The sequence below is a fragment of the Chiloscyllium plagiosum genome, chromosome 8, assembly GCF_004010195.1.
Source record: "Chiloscyllium plagiosum isolate BGI_BamShark_2017 chromosome 8, ASM401019v2, whole genome shotgun sequence".
In the NCBI taxonomy this organism is placed as follows: domain Eukaryota; kingdom Metazoa; phylum Chordata; class Chondrichthyes; order Orectolobiformes; family Hemiscylliidae; genus Chiloscyllium; species Chiloscyllium plagiosum.
The window spans coordinates 97,643,721-97,657,881 of NC_057717.1; the positions used below are offsets into that span (position 1 = coordinate 97,643,721).

The following is a 14,161-nucleotide window of genomic DNA, read 5'->3' on the forward strand; positions in this document are numbered from 1 at the left end:
GGGGGGGGGTGACAAAAGATAGGTTTAAACACTCTTGCAAATCCTTAGGTGGGGAGTATACACTCTGTGCATCTCTTCTCCCTCTCTTCCCCCCCCCCCCCCACCCCAAAAAGCTTCCCTCACTCGATGTATGCCAGGTACTGCAATGGAACACTTTCTATTAGTAAACAACTGCTTCACAGAACAGACAACTAACACTCAGATCTATGAAACGACTGGAGACTCTCAGCCAGGGTGACCGACTCATCGCCTGCCAGTTCGACCCCTTTTAAACACTGGTGGCTCCCACGTCTCTCTGCCAGCACTATCCCCCAACTCTCCATCACCAGTGGGACCTTGATCCAGCCTCGGCAGATCCTTTGGACCGAACAGCCGGGTGTCTAGGAGGGGGCGGGCCAAGTCCCTGCTTCTCAGCCGCAGGAATACTGATGCACGTGGAATGACTAGGTGGGTTTATGCCTCTTTCTCGCTTTTTTTTTGGAAATTAAAAAAAAAAGATAAAAAGGACTTCAACTGCAACGTAGGAAGACTTGGGCCAGGGTGGAATCCTGAACTTCAGCCAAAGCGTTCTCGAACCAGCATCATAAGCTTTTTCTTGCCTTTATAGGTTTGTTTGAGGTTGTCTATGAACTGTGTAAACTGAATGTGCCCGTCCTGAGCCATCAGGAAGGTCTCCCGGGCTTTGCTGAGGAATTCGATGAACTCGCTGTAATGGCGGGGGCTGATGTGGGTCAGGCGAGAGTGCGTGGTGCTGATGTATGCATCGATCGTCGCGTTGAGCAGCTGGCAGAGCGGGGCCTTCTCCGTCGACATGAGCTTCCCGGAATTCCTGCGGCCAGGAACGCCAGCCAAGCCCGGGGCGGACATGGTCCACCTCCTCAGGATGTCCGACAGCACGGGTGCGCACTGGACGCTCTTGATGACCAGCGGCACGATGGCGGCCAGCTCGTTCTTGCCCAGCGAGTGGCTCAGCGAGCAGGCCCACAGGACGTCGTTGATGGCCGTGTGGGTGTCCTGATTGTAGGCGACGTTGAGGTGGGACAGGGCCAGGCTGGCCATCTTGTAGGCGCGGATCGGGAAGCCCCTGTGCTCCATGTACCGGGCGATGGTGAACAAGTGCGAGTAGCTCATACCTGTGGAGGCAGAGTCCAGGACAATCTGGTACGCGGTTTCAAAGGCTACGTGGTTCTTTTCGCACAGTGTCAGCGCTGACAGTGCGCAATTCTGAGGGTCCTTCATTGTACACTGGAGTGCAAGTGTCCGTGCACAACTGTCCAGCTCCTCGCGTTGGGTATAGTCCAAATTCAAGCGCAGAACAGTGGCATGAGAGGTCACTGTGGCAGCTACTATTGTAGTGGCTTCAGTTGGAGTGAAGAGAGAATACCAATTCTGCATTATATTCATCAAGGCACAAACACCTGCAAGATGCAAGAGAAACACTCCTTAACAAGCAGTACAAGATGACAGGTTGCGATTGCTAGCAAAGCAAAAAAGTCTACAAAATTAACAGTTTGCATTTATACTGTGTTGTGCATAACCTCAAGGCATCCCCATTTATGGCCAACAAACCACTTCTGATGTTAGCAGGAGTTTTGTTGTCACCATGAGTACAGCAAAAAGCTTACAAGTCGCCACTTACAGGGCACCATCTTGGGCTCAAAGGTACAGATTCTTCAGTAAAGGAAACTTAGAAAAGTTACGAAATAAAAAAGTTAGGCATTAAAGATCATCGAAATAAATGAGATAAATAAGTAATTGATAGGAATCAAGCCAGCCAATCTTACACCAGCAAGATCCCGGTGAAATAAGATCATAAAATGAAGTGATGGGGGAGGTGATAAATAAGTCTAACAAGTGTATCCACCAGAGAGATTTAAAAAGTCTCATCAGAACGATGATGAAGGAGACAGCCTTAGTACTGCACTGGAAGCAACAGACGTGCAATGTTTCTGCAACATAAGTGGAACTGACACCAATCTTGCTCAGAGCCACGGGAGTGCGGCCAACACTAGGTTCAGAGTAGAATCTGTCTTGGAGGAAGAACATGAAGGCCCCCCCCCACCCCCCCAGTTTAGATGTGGGTGGCCTCTGGTGGGCCAGTGTCACAATTAATTACAATATCCCTGGGTTTCATCTATAAACATAAGCCAAGGCCTCTTGATGTAGACTGGGACTGTATGCCCAGCACAGCACAGCACAGCAGACCCAGTGCTTTATGTGACGTACACGTTAGTTGAACTACACAGCCTGAATTGAGGCTACACAAATTACCAATGGAGAAGCAGTGACTATGGGTCTGGGCCTCAGTGAGAGAATAAAGAGTGTGCAGGAGAAATGGTGGTGTAGTATTATCACTTGACTAGCAATTTAGGAGTTAAGGCGAATGCTCTGGACACAGATTCAAATCTCTCTGGCAGCTGGCAGAATTTAAAGTTGGGGGAAAAAAATTTAAATTTAGTTTTGTGCCCCTATCAATGAGATTATCATTGAATTTGCATAAAAACCCATCTGGTTTACTAATGCCCTTTAAGGAAGGAAATCTGCCATCATTACCTGGTCTGGCCAACATGTGATTCCAGACTCTCAGCAATGTACTTAGAACTATACAATCCCCACATGCAGAAAGATGTCATTTCGCCCATTGGGTCTGCATCGACCTTTCAAGGGGCACCCCAGCCAGATCCAGATCCGGTGCCCCACCCGATCCCTGGTAACCCTGCATTCCCCATGGCTAACCCACCTGGTCTGCACATTCCTGGACACTATGGGGCAATGCAGCACGGCCAATCCACCCTAGCCTGCACATCTTTGGGCTGTGGGAGGAAACTGGAGCACCCGGAAGAAACCCACCCAGACACGGGGAGAACGTGCAAACTCTTCACAGAGACAGTCGCCCGAGGGTGGAATCGAACCTGGGTCCCTGGCGCTAAGAGGCAGCAGTGCTAACCACTGAGCCACCGTGCTGCCCATTTGTGGTTCACTTAGCTGCCAGCTGAAATGGCTTATCAAGTCTCAGTTCAAGGGCAGTTAGGAATGTATAATAATTGCTGGCCTTGCCAATCATACCTGCATCCCATTTAAGAATGTTACAATAAAAAAAACCTGTCACTTACCAACTTCCGTAGCACAGCTCACCAACCAACGGACCATCTCACGACGTCGCCAGTTCATAGTTGACAGCGTCATTCTCATTACCTGTAGGCAGGAAGGACGTTCAACGGTCAAGGTACAGTAAGGAGGCATTAATGAGAGTTCTGATAATTTAAACGTTACAGGCAGACTTTCTAGAGAAGACTTCATTCAGTTCCACGAATGTCAGCCTTTTGTAATGCTGGGTGCATTGCACAGAGGGTAGTTACCACAACCAGGAAAGATTTGCCACAGAGCACAGCACAGCATAGCACAGCGGCTCAACTCTGGCAAAACGGCCTTCACGGCAGATCACACAGCGGAGAAGAAAGAGTTGAACAAGACTTCTACAATAAACTGCACGCATGCCACTGAACCTTAAACAAACAACTAGGGACGAGGGAGCGCGGGATATGAATGCACAACGAGCAAGTTAACATGTACAGACAAAATCCAATTCCTCAAGCGGACTGCTTCACTACTGAGTGATACGTTCAACTGCATTATGGAGAATATGACAAGAGTGCCAGGAAATCCTCAGAAAATAATGCCACATGCAGAGGAGACAGGCAGGGCTCAGGGTTTAAATGGAGAACATCATGCCCTCATTCTGACAGACAGCACTAGACTGCTTGCCATACCAACAAATTTGGTGCACTTTGCATATTCCCCACAACAACCTAGAGGGTTTGAAACACACAATACAAATACTGGGTCTTGATGTGTTTCAAGTTCACTCCAACTCAGTACTGCTCTACACAGTGCTTGGAAGATCCTCAAATTACAAGTATACAACAGGCCATAAGTTAAGACTGGAAATGAACACACACACAACCTAGATGGTGCAAGGAGCTCCAAGTTGGTGCTGCTAGCAGGGTTTCCAAAAAAGAAAAACCGCTTTCCTTCTGGACTTGACACAATCACAGCAGGACAGTAAATGCAGGCAAGTAGTTTGGGCATCGATCACAGCTACAAGAAATCAACCTATGGTAGAAGTCTCAGTGATCTCTCCATCCCTTCAAATTAAACCTTGAGTTTTTATTGCTTTATATTGGCAAATCCTTTCCAATGTGAAGATAGGGCACATGGGGTTATTACAGTAATCATTTCTAACCTCCAGATTCAATCATTCCAAGGCTCTCCCAAATCGGTTTCCACCTTACATTCAACACAATGGGGCTCATCCAAAACTCTAGTCCATTTACCCATAGGTCGCGCACACTGACTATTTTCGTAGAATCATTCAGTAGAGGGGAAGCCCTTCAGCCCATCAAGACTGTACTGCCATTCTAGTATTTTCAGCCTGGATTTCCAATTCCTCCCCTGACCTCACCCAACTCATCTCCATAGCCTCCGCCACAACTCAGACCTCTGCACTCCACCAATTCCAGCCTCACGAGTAATCCCAATTTCAAGTGCCTCACCTTGTGGGTATGGATCCTTCGACAGCCCCGAGCTCTGGAATTCCTTTCCTGCAACTCCTGCCTTTAGTCATCTATTCTAGTATCCTACGGGGATTTGGGCCAAATGCTGCACACTTCAACAGAATGCTGCTGTTAAGTGCGGCACGGTGGCTCAGTGGTTAGCACTGCTGCCTCACAGCACCAGGGTCCCGGGTTCAATTCCAGCCTCAGGAGACTGTGTGCATGGAGTTTACACATTCTCCCCATGTCTGTGGGGGTTTCCTCCAGGTGCTCGGGTTTCCTCCCACAGTCCAAGATGTTCAGGTTAGGGTGAATTGGCCATGCTACATTGCCCATTGTGTTAGGGGATGTGTAGGTTAGGTGCAATTAGTCAGGGGTAAATACAGCATAATAGGGGTCAGGGGTAAATACAGCATAATAGGGTGGGGGAATGGATCTGGATGGGTTACTCTTCAGAGGGTCAGTGTGGACTTTTTGGGCAGAAGGGCCTGTTTCCACACTCTAGGGATTCTCTGATACAATGCTATGAAATGCCTCTAGATGTTTTACCAAATGAATGGCACTATAAAATTGTAAGCTCTTAGGATAATGGGAAATAATCTGTCAATTCTACATGTAGTTCGACAGTAGGAATTAAATGGAGGATAAAATGGGTGAGAATTTTTTTTCCATAAATGTTGAATTGACAGCGAACGGAGGCAGAGACAATAATATTAAAGCAGACCCACCTGTAAGCCTAGCTCCAGGGATACATTGAGGAGTGTAATGTCAGGTGCAGAATTTGGTGGCGTAGCTGTTTTGCAAGCATCCTGCGCTAGCTTGTATATGAGTGATGGAGAATGAATGTTCTGCTGAATGGATTCCAAGACCACTCTCAGCCACTTTGGATCTCCTGCAACAAAAAGGAAATATTATTTGATCGAACCAGCAAGGAGACACTAAGTAAGAACACTTGCACAGAAGGGAGTTTGAACTGCAACCTCTGGCTCATTTATCACAGGTTTAAATGATTTATCAGAAGTAATTCCCATCAGTGGAGTTGTGAAAATAGAATCTATAAACGCAAGTTAGTTGTTAAACACTAGAAAGAGATGCCTGATCACCTTGCATCTTATTTGGGAAAATACAATGGCTTGGAGGCCAGGAACACTCAGTCAGATGTATGACGAGCTGAACTGTGCTACTGATTTAAAATCATCAGCAACACGGTACATAAACAAGAATATGAAAGGATAAAGGCTCAGAGCCAAAGTATTCTCCTAGACAGTTAAGTGGCATTTGGAAGAGATCAGGAACTGCTTGTTACCAGTCCTCTTCCACAATAATGAAATCACAAGGCACAGGAAGGACCTTAAAAAGATATAGAACGACTGACCCACCCACCCCCTCTCCCATTTAACAAATTAATATAGATCTCATAATTACTCCCCATTTGGCCTGGAAGCAGGACCTGAAGATAATATAGAAACCAAACAAAGGCTGCAAGACTACAATAATCCAAGGGCAGACTTGAGAAAAATACAAGTGTTTTTATTTTAGAAAGGATGAAAAAAAGGAAAGAAAATATAATTTCTTATTATACATGTAGACTTTCAAGAAAGAACATGAAAGTGAGAGAAGCTGAAGTGGAAGAACATATTACAGCTGGTGTTTTCATAAGCTCAGTTTTCAGGAAACCGTGAATTTCAGAAACATTTTGAAAGCAAGTTCAGTAAAAGTAGGAGTCTTCCGGTAGGATGTTTGGTTGAGAAACACATTCACGAGAAAGGGGATTGCAGAATAGAGAGCCTGAAGTGAATAACTGACACACAGTTGGTGTGGTGATCAGAGTTACCAAACTGTATGGTGTAAGCTGGTTCAGCTACTCCACATTATTCAGGTGCTACTCGTAATGGCACAGCGGTTGGAGCTTCCCAAAAAGCTTTTCGAATGTACCAACAATGGGTGGCCTTGTCAGACGCTGGGTAACCTTAACAGAATCCCTACAGTGTGGAAACAGGCCATTTGGCCCAAAATGTCCATACCAACTCTCCAAAAGGTAACGCATCTAGAGCCATTCCCCTACACTATTACTCTACATTACCCCTGACTAATGCACCTAACCTACACATCTCTGAACATTATGGGCAATTTAGCATGGCCAATCCACCCTAACCTACACATCATTGGACTGTGGGAGGAAACCAGAGCACCCGGAGGAAACCCACGCAGACACGGAGAACGTGCAAACTCCACACAGACAGTCACCCGAGGCTGGAATCGAACCAGAGTCCCTAGCAATGTGAGGCAGCAGTGCCAACCAGGAGTCTGTTTAGCAGCTTCCTTGACTGAAAGCCTTATGTTCTTCTTCCATTGATCCATTCAGTGGCAATTGAGTTTCAGCCTTTCAGCATGGAGAACGCGCCCATTAACAACTTCAGTGATCATTCTGATATTATTTAGGAGTTCATATTCTTCCAGCTGATTAAGCACTACTCCAATGGTTCACTTCTCAGCCCGGTTTGCCCTTGGGATCCTTCTTATGCTGTCATTTTGAAGCAGTTTGTTTTCTGCCTACTGCTATGAGCTGAATAACTGGATAATACAAACATAAACCTATGAACTAGGAGCAGAAATAGGGTATTCGGTCTCTTGAGCCTGCTCTACCATGAAACAAAATCATGGATCTGAGCGTTCATGTTTCAAATTCCACATTTCCAGACATCCCTAACCCATAGATTCTTGTTCAGCAAGGGAATCAATTTACCTACACCTTAAAAATATTCAAAGATGCACCTCCACTGCCTGCTGAGGTGGAGCGCTCTAAAGTTATGCAACTGAGACAGACCTTGCCAAAGTTTTGTCCAATAAGTGGGATCATCAATTTTTTTGTATTAGAAGTGGTTCAGTGGTTAGCTCTTTTGCCTCAAAGCACCAGGGGCCCGGATTCGATTCCACCCTCAGGCGACACTCTGTGTGGAACTTGCACATTCGCCCAGTGTCTGTGTGGGTTTCCTCCCACAGTCCAAAGATGTGCAGGTTACGTGGATTAGCCATGGGAAATGCAGGGTTACAGGGATAATGGTGGGTGTGGCTGAGATGCTCTTCAGAGGGTCAGTGCAAACTTGACAGGCCAAATGGCCTCTTTCCACACTGAGGGGATTCTATGATTCCAAGTGCCCCTTAGTTCTCAACTGACCCACAAGGGGAAAACATCCTTTCCACATCCCCCTTTAAGACTAGTTACTCTTCCAAGCTCCAGTGAAAACGAGCCCGACCTGTTTAACCTCTCTGAATAAGGCAACCACTGCGTTCCAACTAATTCACAAATTACATCCAGAATTTGAGAGCTTGTCCTTTGTACATTGAATTAATCTCAAAAATGCAGCTCAGTTGGTTTAAGTCAGTCAAATGAAGCATTAACAAAACAGACAAACTCTACAGGCAGAAGCAGGGCGGCACGGTGGCACAGTGGTTAGCACTGCTGCCTCACAGCGCCTGAGACCCGAGTTCACTTCCCGCCTCAGGCGACTGACTGTGTGGAGTTTGCACGTTCTCCCCGTGTCTGCGTGGGTTTCCTCCCAGGGTCAGGTGAATTGGCCATGCTAAATTGCCCGTAGTGTTAGGTAACGGGTAAATGTAGGGGTATGGGTGGGTTTCGCTTCGGCGGGTCGGTGTGGACTTGTTGGGCTGAAGGGCCTGTTTCCACACTGTAATGTAATCTAATCTAAAAGCAGCATTCTGGTTTTACTTCAAGATCGCGACCGTACAAATTCAAACTTGGCGAAAAAGCATTAGTTAACTTTCCTAGACACAGTCTAGGAGGAGAAAGTTCTGAGAAAATATTGAGAAGAAACTTGTTTAAACCCAGGTGAACGAGACGGACCCTACACAGCTCTTAGTTTCACGTGGTCACTGCTTTCAAAAATTGAATGCCAGAATTGGGTCTGTGCAGTAACACACAGGTCCTGAAGATGGCACTGCGAGTATTTCCTAAGCAGCTTGAAAGGAGCAAAACAATGCAGCTGTCTGCAGCCACAGTCAGAGTCCAAAATGGCTCCATTGCAAAAAGAAGCCAATAATTCATGTCAAAAGCATCAGCTCTGGCAGCAAGGACTGCATTCTTGCATCGTTACATCGAGCAAATGAATTTCAATAAACATGGGGACCTTGGTGACTACAGGAATTCAGTCGCAGGAAGTTCCTTTGTGGACTGAGTCTGCCCAGCTCAGTAGGAGCGTGCCAAAACATCTTGAGAAAACTTCACGTTAAAATTAGACTTTAAAGTGGCATCCTGTTCTTCAGAAAAAGGAAGAACACCCACTGGTAAGGCACAGATTGATCAGTATTCAAGAGAAAACTAGAACAACAGGCGGGCCATTCAGCCCATTGAGCCGGCTCTGCTATTCATTATGACCACAGTCACACAACACCAGGTTATAGTCCAATGGGTTTGTTTGGCATCACAAGCTTTCTGAGCGCTCCTGGTGTTGTGAGACTTCGGACTTTGTCCACCTCAGTCCAACGCTGGCATCTTCACATATTGATCATTCAACTTGTTACCCCAGTTTCTCTTTTGATCCCATTAGTCCCACGCATGATGTGTAACTGCTTCTTGAAAACATTCCATGTTCTGACCTCAACTATGACCGGGAATTCGACAGGGTGAAGACAGTTCTCCTCATCAGTCCTAAACGACCTTTAAACTGTGACCCCCTGGTTCTGGACCCCCCGGTCATTGGGAGCTGCTTTCCTGTCTAGTCTCACTGGAGTTTTATTGAACCTGACCCACAAGGAACTCAAACACGGAACTGCTTTGATACGATGGTGTCTCGAGTTACCTTTCGCAGCTGTCAACATGGTGGATGCTAGCTCGCACTGTTGAGTTTCAAGGTGCCCAAGGATGAACCAACGCGGGTAACGGCTTGGATCCACTAATGCGACGAGGTGCGGGTGAGAGCCATCGCCTGCAGGTGCCATCGACTCCAGCACTGGCAGCCTGCAAGGGGACAGTAAATAACAATGAGCATGGGGACATCATGCTGAACAGTAGGCTCACAATCCAACTCATCACTGAATATAACAAATTATAAACAATTAGAAAAGCCAGGGAGCACTTCATGTGAAAACAAAACAAACTTTGCACAAAAATTCAAGAGCGCTTTCTACATCTTTGTGGATGTGCAGAGCCAATTAAAAGTTTCAAGAAACAAGGCTGATAGATTTTGATTGGGTAGAGCTTTCAAGAGCTATGGAACAAAGGCCTGCAACTGAACAGATGAATGGGTTGATTGGTACACTCCAGACGCAATGATCTTTTTACGCTACTTGTTTAGGGAACGTGCTGTGTTTCACTTCATACCATACCAATGGTCGCTGAATGCAACACAGTCACAATGCACTGTGCCAAAAAGCAGATTCAGCACCTGCGATTAGCACAGCTAGCACAGCATCCTCAGCCTAAGCACTCTGACTATAAACTGTGCTTATGGTGGAAGTGTTGCCTTTTCTTCCTGCAAGGACGGCTCTCGATCACTGCCAAATGGCTATGCCAAACACTGCCCACCCGAATATTCTACCATTCCGCACCCTTCTGTTTCTCGGTCACCAGCTCACAAGGTTCCGTGAGTGCGGACCGATTAATCTACACCTTGCTCCTTTTATAAGAGGCTGAGTGCTGGCAAACTATAGCCCATGGGGTCATGCAATTACTGATGACGTACCCCAATAGACCCCAGCAAGTAGCACTGATGAAAAAGCAGAAACCCCAGGACTTCCATTCAATTCCAGTCCTTAACCTGAAGAACGCATAAATCAATTCTGAGATGATCACTGGTGTCCGGGAATAACCTGGTTATTTAAACAACAGCTCCAGAGATCTAAGGACGACTTGAAACACTTTAGAGGCAATTATGGACTCTTAAAATATTATCCACTATTATATCCGAATTATTCAGATTCCCAAAAACAGAAATATGATAAACCAGATAATCTTAGTGAAGCTGGTTCAGCAACAAAATGTTGACAATGATACCAGGAAGAGCTTCTATTTTTAAGTACCTGCCTTGGATCCTTACGTCAATTCAAAAGGTGCACTTCTGACAGCACAGCACTCCCTCAGTAACTTTAATCTGCTACTTTAGGGTTGTAATGTCCAAGACTGCAGAGGGAAAGGGACGTCAACCCAATCTGCCCTGACTCTTAAGACGGCACACCCCTTGGTTCAGTGGTACCAACTGAAGTCAGAAGGTTCCAGCTTCAGATTATCAATGAGCCTCTGACAGCAGTAACATGAGTACAACATTTCATCATGCCAGAGGTTTGCCCAGATGTTGACCTAAAATCACAGGGAGGGGCAGAATTGGCTAGGGCTATTCTTCCTGGAGCATCAGAGATGGAGGGGTGACCCAACAACGATCTAGGAAATCATGAAGAGTGTGGATAGGGTGAATGGCGAAGATCTTCTTTCCATGTTAGGGGAGTCCAAAACTAGGGGGCACAGGTTTACCGTGAATGGGGAAAGATTTCAAAGGGACCTAAGGGGCGACTTTTTCACAGAGAGGGTGGTGCCAGGGGAAGTGATGGAGGCTAGTACAATAACAACATTTAAAAGGCATCTGAATGGGAAAGGTTTAGAGGGATGGCAAATGGGTCTAAATTATTTTAGGATATCTGGTCGGCCTGCACGAGTTGGACCGAAGGGTCTGCTTCCATGCGGTACAGCTCTATGACCGACTCTAAACTGCATTTTAGTGATTAACACCAATGATGCCACCCTTCTATCTTAATTTTAACGTCGATAACTGAGTCACTACAATCAGTGCTGTAGTGACACAATTTTGGCCACTAAATTACATTTTAAAAGAATGGATTTAAGAGGCACTGGAAAGGATGCTAAAATAGTACAACAATAATGCGAGAAGAGAGAGCTTATACCCATCAGGGAAGGAAAAACAGGCTAGGCCTTCGCTCTTTGTGGAGGGGGACAAAAAAAATGTGAAGGTTGAGAGTGACCTATCACAATCCAAGTCTTCGAAATTCGTCAGCAGCGTGGACTTTTGGGTCAGAGAGCCTGCTTCAGTGCCACACATCCTCTACGCAACCCAGAGAGCTTTCACACAGCAGAACGCCTCAACAAGTGGAAGAAAATTACATTTGTGTCAGCTCTCTGGAAAAATGTGATTCAGAGGGAAGCCTCCTGGACTGATTAGTTAGGTCTGTGGTGAGCACTGTTAGGTCATAAAAGCTACTGAATTTGCTCAGGCAACCAAGCAAGGGAACCCACACAGATAAGCAGAAGAGTGACGTCCCATGAGAAAAGTCTTCCTCACCTCATCAGCCAGCTTCTAGTCCCCATTCTTTTGATGAGACTACAGTCGCTCACCACAACAGGTGTCTATCACGTCACATGGGCCTCTTTTGAAAACAGACTACGCACTGCTCTCTGAACGTTCTAGTTTACATGCAACGTTTTCAGAGAGCGCGTTTGTGCATCGGAGGTGACTCACTGACCAATATATATATGTACTGCATATTTCCTGCTCAAGAATTGCACAATCGTGCAAACTGGAGATAGTTTTCAAGAAAAAAAAAGCAACCTGTACCTACAGTCCCCTTCAAGATGTGGGATGAGGCTTTGCAGCAAGAATTTTGGTCAAAATCCCCCACCCGTAAGAATTCTTCATTGCACTCATCCAAAGCACATAGCCCACATTGAAATGTGCTTTCCACCTCCATACAGGTTAATCAAATAACTGTGAAAGTTTCCAGGCCGAGACCTTTACAGAGATCCTTTGTGCAACTTTAGAAACGTTGCTGAAACGTGCTCTCAGAAGGCAAGGTAAAACATCAGGTTTCCATGTAGCTATGTGCAAGTATAAACAGGCTTCCCTCAAATGTCTCACCTACCTCATTGCTCTCAGAGACACTTTGTAGGCCAGATCAGGGTCATGAAGCAGGAGAGCCTTGAACAAGTATCTTGCAAAAGTGTGCATGGGAACGCTCTCCCGATGGACGACCTCACCCAGACCGCTGAAGGGACCCCCTGAAGGGAGATAAATCATCAGATTACTGTCTGTTTGCTGAGGAGAATAGGAAGATTCTCCTGTTTTTAAACAAAAACTGTGCAACGTTGGTCTATTTGCTCTCTCAACAAGCTGATCCACAACACGAAACAAAACCTCAAGGCAGGTCCAGTTTCACTCACTGGGCATTGCGAGTTTGATCAAAGGTGACGGTGGGACATAAATCAACTTCAGAGCGTGGCGCTGGAAAAGCACAGCAAGTCAAGCAACATCCGAGGAGCAGGAGATGGACGTCTCGGGCATAAGGCCTTCATCAGGAAGCCATTCCTGAAGGGCTTATGCCTGAAACAGACTCTCCTGCTCCTCAGATGCTGCCTGACCTGCTGTGTTTTTCAAGCGCCACACTCTCGACTCTGATCTCCAGCATCTGCAGTCCTCACTTTCTCCTACATAAATCAACTCCAGCCTTTTTGGGCTGGGGAACAGAAATAAATGAAGCCCAGAGGTTTGCCTTGCAAACACATGCTCCCTGGTCAGAAGCAACAATACCAAAGGATGGCCAAGTACATATTCACTTTTTTAGATTAGATTAGATTCCCTACAGTGTGGAAATAGGCCCTTCGGCCCAACAAGTCCACACCGATCCTCCGAAGAGTAACCCGCCCAGACCCATTTCCCTCTGACTAATATACCTAACAGTATAATTCACCAGACCTGCACAGCTTTGGACTGTGGGAGGAAACCAGAGCACCCAGAGGAAGCCCACACAGACCCAGGCAGAATGTGCAAACTCCACACAGACAGTCACCCAAGGCTGGAATCGAACTTAGGACCCTGGTGCTGTGAGGCAACAGTGCTAACCACTGAGCCACTGTGCCTCCACTGCCAAATAGCTTGTTGATGGAGCTTATGTATAAGACAGACCCCATTTAGATGAAGAACAACGGCTGCAACGACAGAATGGTTTCTTAAAAGGGGAAGGTCAACACCCTCAGGAGATGAATGCTAATTTTTTTTTAGGCCCAATGAGGATTTTTAAAATCATATTGGATTCAAAAAAGTCAACTTCCTTTCTCCACAGCTACTGGCAGAGCCTGCTGAGATTTTCCAGCATGTTGTTTGAAATTTCAGATTTCCCATCCATTGTTCTTTGTATTTTTCAGAAGAATAATTTGTTTCTGTGCCAAGTTAATAAACTGTTGGCTATTAGTGACATTGCATATCCAATAACAGCTCTGGTCAAATGATTTTAAGCAAAGGCAACTTCTCACTAAGTACCTTTAACCCACCAGAGAGCTTCAGTTGGATTTGGTAATTTGGAACAGATATCCATTTTCAGGGTTCTCCCTGGGACAATGCTGCAATATTTGGCACTAAGAGTTCTTTTTACCTCAGCTGACCAAACAGGGGAAAACAGTGGCTCTGCTTTACAACTCCTGCAAGGCTGTAGAACAGCCACTGGCTCCCATTTTGCTGTAGAAGAGACAACGTTGTTTAGACCAGTGAGCACACTATGCCCCACTGACAAGATTACATCTACAAGCTCATGTTAACCCCAAACTAATCTAAATCAAATGGGTCCAACTCATGCAGGAGGGGGAGGGG

General features: G+C 46.1%; 1 protein-coding gene across 1 annotated transcript in view; it reads right to left on the bottom strand.

Annotated features, from left to right (window-relative positions):
- Positions 1–7: 7 nt before the first annotated feature.
- The window catches only part of LOC122552364 (zinc finger SWIM domain-containing protein 4-like), a 93,680-nt gene continuing 79,526 nt past the window's right edge, over positions 8–14,161 (bottom strand). The window contains exons 11-15 of the mRNA XM_043695114.1: positions 12,441–12,576; positions 9,374–9,531; positions 5,282–5,445; positions 3,114–3,195; positions 8–1,418 (exon numbers count right to left, since the gene is read on the bottom strand). Of these exons, the coding sequence (XP_043551049.1) occupies positions 556–1,418; positions 3,114–3,195; positions 5,282–5,445; positions 9,374–9,531; positions 12,441–12,576 (1,403 nt within the window). The 3' untranslated portion in view covers positions 8–555. The remainder of the gene's footprint in view (positions 1,419–3,113; positions 3,196–5,281; positions 5,446–9,373; positions 9,532–12,440; positions 12,577–14,161) is intronic.